Source organism: Ornithodoros turicata, chromosome 1, assembly GCF_037126465.1.
Source record: "Ornithodoros turicata isolate Travis chromosome 1, ASM3712646v1, whole genome shotgun sequence".
Taxonomy (NCBI): Eukaryota; Metazoa; Arthropoda; class Arachnida; order Ixodida; family Argasidae; genus Ornithodoros; species Ornithodoros turicata.
The window spans coordinates 190125557-190134056 of record NC_088201.1 but is presented as its reverse complement, the minus strand read 5'-3'; the positions used below and the strand labels follow the sequence as shown (position 1 = coordinate 190134056).

General features: G+C 45.5%; 1 protein-coding gene across 1 annotated transcript; it reads left to right on the top strand.

Moving 5' to 3' along the window:
- The first annotated feature begins 3226 nt into the window (after positions 1 to 3226).
- On the top strand, positions 3227 to 8069 carry LOC135392388 (uncharacterized). The gene is made up of 11 exons (XM_064623105.1): positions 3227 to 3270; positions 3401 to 3553; positions 3786 to 3874; positions 3929 to 3976; positions 4046 to 4081; positions 5018 to 5074; positions 5215 to 5265; positions 5385 to 5456; positions 5555 to 5620; positions 7456 to 7673; positions 7911 to 8069. The coding sequence occupies exons 1-11, from the start codon at positions 3227 to 3229 to the stop codon at positions 8067 to 8069; spliced, it is 993 nt and encodes a 330-aa protein (XP_064479175.1).
- Positions 8070 to 8500: the final 431 nt, after the last annotated feature.

The following is an 8500-nucleotide window of genomic DNA, read 5'->3' as shown; positions in this document are numbered from 1 at the left end:
GTCAGCTTATTTGTCATGACCGAGACAGTGCAACTCAGAAAGACACAGACACAAGTTGTCACAGGACGCAGTCTTTCTGAGATTTGCTGCTTTGCATCATGAGACGTAATCCTAATTATAGCCTGAGGTGTATTGCAGGCTTCCTTGGATGCAAAATTAACATTTTGCGCTCTCCTAGCAGAGGCCGTGATGTAATCTGGCTCTAAACACAGGAAATATAAGTAGCTACAAGAGCAGTCAGCTTATATGTCATGACCGAGGCCGTGATGTAATCTGGAACACAGGAAATAGAAGTAGCTACAAGAGCAGTCAGCTTATTTGTCATGACCAAGGCTGTGATGTAATCTTGACGTGACGTGATTTCTTTCCAAACGCAGCAAAATAGCAAAATCCTCGGCTACGACACAATTTAAATTGTTCCGTGGGTGAATTTAATATCCACACAAACGACAAAGTTTCCGCAGCCAACCCCGAGAACATGCAGGAATTTTAGCCATCAGCTTGTTCTGTACGCCGTTATTGCTCTCAGGATTTGCCTTCCATTGGGCATGCCAACCACCTAGCATTTTCATACGTGTTACAATGGTGGCCACAACGATGCAGCTTTTGATGCAACTCACGTCTGAATGTAGCAAAATGCTCCCTTACAACACAATCTAAACTGCACAAACTGCAATAACCGCAGTACGTTAACCACTGTTTGGTATGCGGCAGGAAATACGTGCTCATCACGAACAATCATGTCAAATAAGAATAAGGTAGTCTTTCCTGGCATGTACACATATAAACACACATTTATTCCTTAAATGGTTACTTTGCACACGCTAGCCCTGCAAGAATAATCTAGCATTGTTGGGAGAGGGCACATCGTTTCGAATGGTCACGTATTGTGAAGTAGAGGCATCGCGACATACCGATGTTTGTATGGCAGCAGAAGGCGCATTGTCTGTCCTCAGTAAGTGTCGCTAATGGAAGTGTCTTCTGAGAGCAGTTGGTATCCACACGGGAAATTACAAGCAGTGATGACTGTAAAGGCATGACATAAAAGTCCCTTGCATTTGAGAAGGTGGACACTCGAACATGAGAAGCATGCACCTCATTTACACGTGCAAAAGTTCCATTCTCGAGATTGTAACAAAATCCAGGTTTCACGTTGTGCTCTGCATTTCCTTGACGAGCGGTCGGTGCGGCTTGTCTCAGTTCTGACATTCTTCGACTTACTTGCGCGAGAGGTCGATTTGTTGTTCGGAGTACTCGTTTTAGCGTCCCCAGGTACGACTCGAAAGGAAATGCGCTGAATGAGTCAAGTGGGCCATGCTGCAAACAGTCTGTTGCTAGATGCACAAGCGAATGCACATTGTAGATCAGCTGAGCTGTTCCATACAGTTCTCCCATTTCTTGAACAAAGTACCTGAGGAGTTTGTCTGCATAACCGTTCTGTGTCCGGTAGGTGCTCTGTGCAGCAAGTATTCTAATAGCTACGTGCAACACTAGAAAGTGGTCGTAGAGTTTGTCTGGCAACAACTGCTTCAGTGCTACGGGCCCAGTATAAACCAAGAAAGTACGAAGCTCTGTGGCCTTCCATCTTTCTACTTCGTCAATCCCTCTCGGTTTCCTTTGGAACGCAGAGGGAAAGTTTTTTCGGTAGGAATTCAGTCTGTCACTGAGGGTACGTTGCTGTTCTGGTGTCAGTTTACCCCTACCATATTTCCCTCCTAACCATAGACTAAGAAGTATTCGCATTACTCCTAGGCAGACCAAGTGCATGTAGTCAAGGGGGAAAAGGTAAATCACATCCACATTCAGACACAAAAAAGGTGATGATCCAGTATGGTGGCCTGCACAAATCTGCAGGCGGAAGCCATCATTGGTGTGAAGTGTAGCATCCATGTCTGGGAAGGTCATTCTGTTATCTTGGTGCACACCTTTCTGTGTACATCTTTCACATCCATAATAACCACTATGGCCTTTGATAGATTTCAAGAAGCTACGTGCTACTGCATCATATATTACAGCTTGAAGCTTTACAGTCAAGTGCCTTCCTTTGATTTCAATGCCATTGGTTGCCAAATTCTGCATTTCGTCCAGAAATGGCCTCAAGAAGGTTTCCAAACTCGGTGGCTTGCCGGCACCACAGTAGATGCTCACGAGAAAGGGCTGACCAGTGCCATAGTTTGTCACTGCGCATACTATTGGCCAAAAGCAGGTGGAGGAGCTCTTATAAAGTGGGAGGCCATCAATGTTTACTTGGAGCTTGATGCCAGTTGAAGCCACACAAGTTTTCATGGTTTCCATGATGCCGGTCCTCAAACCAAAATGTACAAAAGTTCCACCCTGTTCCAAAGGAGCCCTCCGTTGCGTGCCCAGAATGGTTCGGGCGTCCTTTGGAATCTGATGGCCAAACGATATCGGCAGTGAACTCGTCACAGGATATTTCAGAGTCTGTATCCCCTTCCATAGAGTCCGACGTGCTGTCGTCTCCAGTAACGAAATGCTCAGAAGCTTCGTCTTCGGACTGACGGCTTGGCTGCAGTGGAGGTGGTGGAGATGATGCTTCACTGTTCTGAATTTCATTAACAGCGTCTTGGAATGCCTTCCGTAGCGCGCGATAGCGAGTCGACCTTGACATCACAGGAAGACGGGCACTTCCTGGGTGAAAATGGATGAATGAAGTGCTATGCGCTCCACGATAGGGAGCGGGAGTCGGTCATTGTACACACAATGAGTACGAAGTACGAACACGTTATCTGAACGAATAAATAAATATCCAAGAATGCAGAGATGGATGGAGAGCGGGCGAAAGCACGGAGTACACTAGCTCGCCATATTGAAAGGTTGTGTCAAAAGCAGAGCTGCCCACCTTCGGATTTAAAATTAGGCCCCACCAGAGAAGAAAACAAAAAAACACGTAGAAACGAAACCTTCGTTACTTCACATTTTATTGTGTTTTAGTTCCGTGCTATTTCAATCCGTTTCCGAGTTATCGCTCTCATTCTCCGTTTCCGTTTTTTTCCGTTTCTGCTCTTCCCACCACCACTTTCAGCGCCGTGTTTGTTTGCTTGTGGCCGGTGTTGTGTTGTCCCACGTGTATTTCACCGCGTTGGGAGTTGTCTCTTTACATTTCGTGTTGTTCTGCCAGCTGTCCGTGGTCCCGTGTCCGTGCCGTGCTTATTCTCGCAGTATAACTGCTTGTTGGTGCTTATTTGTCAACCGAGTCGCCGCTGTCATGGCCCCTGCGGCGCGGAATGGGAAAGCCGAACGAAAAATCAGGTTTGTACAAATGATTCTTTCACAAGAATTGCTTGGTGTGGAACATTAGATGTCCCTGATCACTTTTATCTATTCGCAAGCACTGTACAGAGTGCAAATCACGTGTCTGACTTCTTCACTTTACGTGCAGCAAGCTGTACGGCATCATCAAGTTCGGAAATGATACCGTAGAGCTGGTGCCGACGAACTGGATAATTGATGGAAGGATCTGCCTTTGGCCCCCGAACCGGACAAACTCGCAGATTATGACCATGGTCAAGGCGCTGACAGAACCGGGGGAAGAGTGGGTGCGGTACACCTGTGTTGTCATGGCAACTTTTAGTGAGTGTATAATCTCAGCGTATTTATTCATGTGCTGTTTCAGTGCCAACTGTTCGGCACAAAGAAAGCCAATTAGATAGTATTGCATTAGTCTTTGTATTAAGTAAATGAGATGTACTTGGTTCTTTACTGGCCATATAAGTAAACGGCCGAGATGTTATTTGATACTGACGTATGTTTCTCGTGTGCAACAGACAGCTACAGAAAAGAAAAAAAAACCTTCGTGACGCGGAGTACACCTCCCACTTGGACACAGAGACAAGTGAGGATGAGGAGGAAGAAGGTACCCACGGAAACTTGCATTGGTACGGTGCTACACAAAATTTTCTTCTTCCAGCTGGATTGATCCAGCCAGCAAAAAAGAGAATGCAGCTGCCACCGCCACGTGAGCCTCACATTTATTAACACCAAGTTCTTACTCACAACGTTGTCTGTTTGGTTTCGATATTTTCAGCAAAAAGTGTCATTGAAGTTCCAACACCTCCTTCAGGTGAGGGCTTGAGGAATTACTGCTCAGAGTTGCGAATTTTGGGGCAAATTTGGTACCGTTTTCTTTTCTTTTTTGCTAAGACCGTGAACTGAGATTCCGATGTAATGACTTGTTGCACATCCTGACATGGTCATGTTTCAAGGAGACTTGCGTGATGAAATCCAAATAATTCCCGGAAAGCACTGGATCTGCTAGGCCTGATACTGGAATCCTAACTGTGCAGGTTTATGTTCATTAATATTAGTCGCATCACATTGGCAGCTGGGCTTTCAGTGCAGGCACACTTAGCTTTTCTGTAATTCATAACATTTTTTTGTCTCTTGTGTTTCACCTGAACATTTGTAGTCCACTCCAGTCATTCCTTACAGACAGTGGCGTCACTAGGGCCAGCTGCACCCGGTGCGGCGGCCCGGTCCGTCACCCCCCCCCCCCCCCCACCCTCTTTCTGCTGCCATCCTCCTCCTTTCGCGGCACAACCCCTCAGGCCCACGCCGTGCCCCGTGTAACCATGTGCCACTTGTGCAGTTCAGATGGTGATGGCAAAAGAAATCAATAAAATAATAAAATAAAATAACCAGAATACATGCAGCCGCATTTTACTTAGAACGATATTATATACATGACGTCGTGCTCTTCCACCATTTTACTCGTTTGATCATAAACAGGTGCAACGTGTGGCGTATCCTTATGCCACCAGTAGCACTGCCACGATAAAATGCATTTTTTCGGACGCTATGACGTGGCCTCGACTATTATGGGTATTTAGGTAAACGATGCGGTATTTGGTGACAAAGCCTTTGCGAGCTAACGGAGACGCCACTTGTTGCCCTTCGCACTCACGAAATCCGCTAACGAGAATCGGCGAGAAGTCACCATGAAGAAGCCTTCATGGTGGACTGAACTTGCAAAGTGTGACATCATTTTTATTTCTGACAGCAGAAGGATCTCAAGGTTCCTCATGCAGTAGCCAGGATACACCATCTCCAGTGCACCGTATGTCTTTCGTTTCTACTATTTCTGCTCCATAGGAAAGAAAGCAGTTTCATATGGTTGCTTGTGGGAACACGCATGAGGAATTTTTCATTGATGTGAGTTTATGACCTGCAAGGTTATTTTGTTTCTGTCCTGATAAGGATCCCAAGGTCGCTCATGCAGCAGTAAGGATGTGCCATCCATAGATCACTGTAAGTTCCCTGGTTTAAAAAATACATGGAAAATCTGTTCGCGCAGCTCGTGGCATGTACAAACATGATTGATGGATTTTATTGCCCAAAATTATAAATTGTACTTCCATTTCCAACAGTGCAAAGCCCTCGCGCCCGGTCACCATACACGAGTCATGGAAGCAGCCAGGAAGCTCGGTCTCCAGTGCAATGTAAGTTTTCCCAGTACTTGTGCACGAATGTACTTGTACCTGTGTGTGTTCCATCAACAACTAATGTTTTGTAACACATGCATGTGTCTCCCTCTAAGATGGGCTGCCAAGGGTAACCATTGCCAACAGTCAAGTGGGAGAAGGCGCAGACGTAGACCTGAGTGGTGAGTCAGTCTAGATTTTCAGTGCACTCTTCCACGTTTACATTGCATTCCACCATAGGAAAATCATCCTTGGCATCCAACGAAATAACGTGTTTATGCCCAGTTTTTGAAAAAAACATCACCGATAAGGACGGTTCCATCTCCAACTATAATCGAAACTGTGAAGACTCAACCGCTTCAGATCAGCCTCAGAAAGTATTGTTGCTGCGAAACTAATGTTTCCTCAGAGTGTGTTGTCTGTGTGACCATTCGTCGTTTCGTCACATTTTCTCTGTTTGATGCAGGCGGGTATCGGCCAAAAACGTAAATAGAGCACGGATCATCAGTAAACTCAGGAAGCAAGCAATTTTGCACGTATAAATCGCATATATGCCACAGTTAATTTTGCCCTGTTAATCAGTGCGTATCTGCGGAACATGCCCGGGAGGGTGACCTCATGGCATCTACCATCATGCAAACCATAGCTCAGAAATGGAAACTTTTTCTCGTGGATTTCAAAAAGTACTTCCTTGGTATGCTGTAGAGGCTAGTTTTTAAGTGTACCACCGCATCCCAAAAACACTGTCTGAGATGTGCTCGCATGAACTACACAAGAAATCAGTTGTATAGCAGCTAGGTCGGCCTCAAATCAGATGCAGCGGAGGCTGTAAATGGCCAGAATACTCTTCCACTACTCAGTAGCTCTAGCTCGGACTTCTGGAACGTCACAAATGTAAGGGTGCCGGGCAGGATGCAGCAGGGACTTTTCCAAGGGGGGGGGGGGTATAGTACAGTAGGCTCTCATTAATTCAGTTTTGAGGGGACCACCACTCTTTGTTTGAATTATCAGCAATCCATCAAAATATACATACAGTGTGTCCATGCTAAATGGGAACGGGATCTCCGAATTGATGTGCTGTCATAGGCTAACTGATGCGTTTCCTGAGAAGCTTGTGTAAGAAACACGTAGATCTTGCTATGCAGCACCTGTTTCTTACACAAGTGTTCAAGCAACAGCATCAGTTTTTCCGTGGCAGGTCGAGTTATGAGAGGTCCTGTTCACATTTAGCGTGGACACCCTGTATATGTGTTATCGTTTTTGCTGCCAGTCACTGACACACATCACTCAAGGTATATCATTTCAGAAAGTACATTTATAAGTATCTCGGTACGCAATATGATAAATGTGCTTCTGCCAGCTTAATAACCAATGCACTGCTTCCCTGCTTCCTTCCTTGTTTTGGAAATTGTGAAGCCTCTGTCTGCCATAGCAACTTTGAATGGAATTGTGAACAATGGCCTATGTTTATGAAATTACTGCGTCTCACGCCACATCGGAACATTTCAATTTTCACACTGCTAAACAGTGGTTCGGCGGCACCTATCTCAGAGGCCACAATGTACGAATTAACTGGCGCGGTTCGAATTAAGCGGCTTCCAGATGTATTAAAAACATACTGGGCCAAACAAAAACTTGGATTTTATTTGAACTAACCAAAAATACGAATTAACCGAGTTTGAATTAACGTGAGTCTACTGTAGTTAACTAGCAAAGCAAATGGCATTCCCCTGCAATAATTTCCTTGTCTTGGGTGAAGGGGCTAGTGGGACCCCTCATTTGTGGCACCCCTGGTGCTGAGAAAAAATGCTTACTGCCTTCCGATCACCGGGCTGGATGAACTATCTTATATTTTTCTGATGGCATGGCCAAGCAGTGTTCTGGGTAGTGGGGAAGAGGAAGAGGCATTAATTGAGAAATGGATTTTACTAGCACCCGTTAGGTTGTCACATCTTGTATCTGTTCTTATGTGCTACACACATAAGCTGTGTATCTATATGCTTCCTCTCCCTCACAGCGTTTATGAAAAAGTCGCTCAGGCTGCTGCTTGAAATCAAGGGAGACATAAGGGACCTCACCCGGAGGGTGGCTGCGTTGGAGCAAGGCAGCGCCCCACCGTCATCAGGAGACTCGACAGCGGACGTCGATGACATTCTGGAGAAGCCACTATCCACTGTTGAACAGTGGGACATCCTCGAGGACAAGCTACAGGACAGCGTTTTGCGAAAGAACCTGGTACGTTATTGGAATAATAGACATCGATCAGACAAATGTCCCTCGGATGTAGCCATGATGTCTGGCAGACAACATTCTAGTTCTGTGCAGCTAGTGCCGGTCTACCACAATTGCATCGCTGTTGTAGCATTTGATATCATTTGCTTACAAACAAGTAGAAGTCTATTGGACAAAACTGGAGCACACATTTTAAGAATTGGAACTGTCACACTTAGTGAGCACTTTCATTTGTTCCAGGTGGATCGCCTTGCTGTACATGGGGGCAGCACACTGAATGATGTCGTGCGCCTCATCATGGAGGCGTGCACAAGGAAGTCGCTTCAGCAGCTAATGACTGTTGAGGGCGTAACGGAAAAAAGGCGTTTAAAGGCTCGCGCCTTTTTACTTGTGTCATGAATAAGTAGCCTAGTCAAGTGACAGATACTTCAGCTGCAAAAGAGGCTTTGGTAATGGAGACCAGATATTCAGGTAGTCAAAATGCTGTTTTAGCACCTAAAATAAGCACTAAGAAGCCTGAAATAGGCACATGTTGGCACCATAAAACCTCCTACTCCAGGGAATCAGGTTCGGATAAATTTTCCCTAGGTCCTATAAGTGCCGACATTGCTAACAATGACTAATTGCAATCACGATATCTTGGTACTTCCTAATTTTAACTAATATGCTCATGCTAGCTTTATCACTGTACCGGGAACACGTCGATTTCAATTTACCTATGTAGGTGTCCACGGAATCATTACCGATGTTACACGTCATCCGGGGAACCCACGTTAATGCTGTGCACCCCGTACCCTGTTGTGAATAAATCTAGTCACCAGATTTGCGTC

Excerpts from the sequence above, each read along its gene's own strand:
- LOC135392388 (XM_064623105.1), top strand. The coding sequence starts at position 3,227 with ATGGCCCCTGCGGCGCGGAATGGGAAAGCCGAACGAAAAATCAG. Across the intron at positions 3,875-3,928 it reads TGAGGATGAGGAGGAAGAAG|CTGGATTGATCCAGCCAGCA; the intron begins GTACCCACGGAA and ends TTCTTCTTCCAG. Across the intron at positions 3,977-4,045 it reads AATGCAGCTGCCACCGCCAC|CAAAAAGTGTCATTGAAGTT; the intron begins GTGAGCCTCACA and ends CGATATTTTCAG.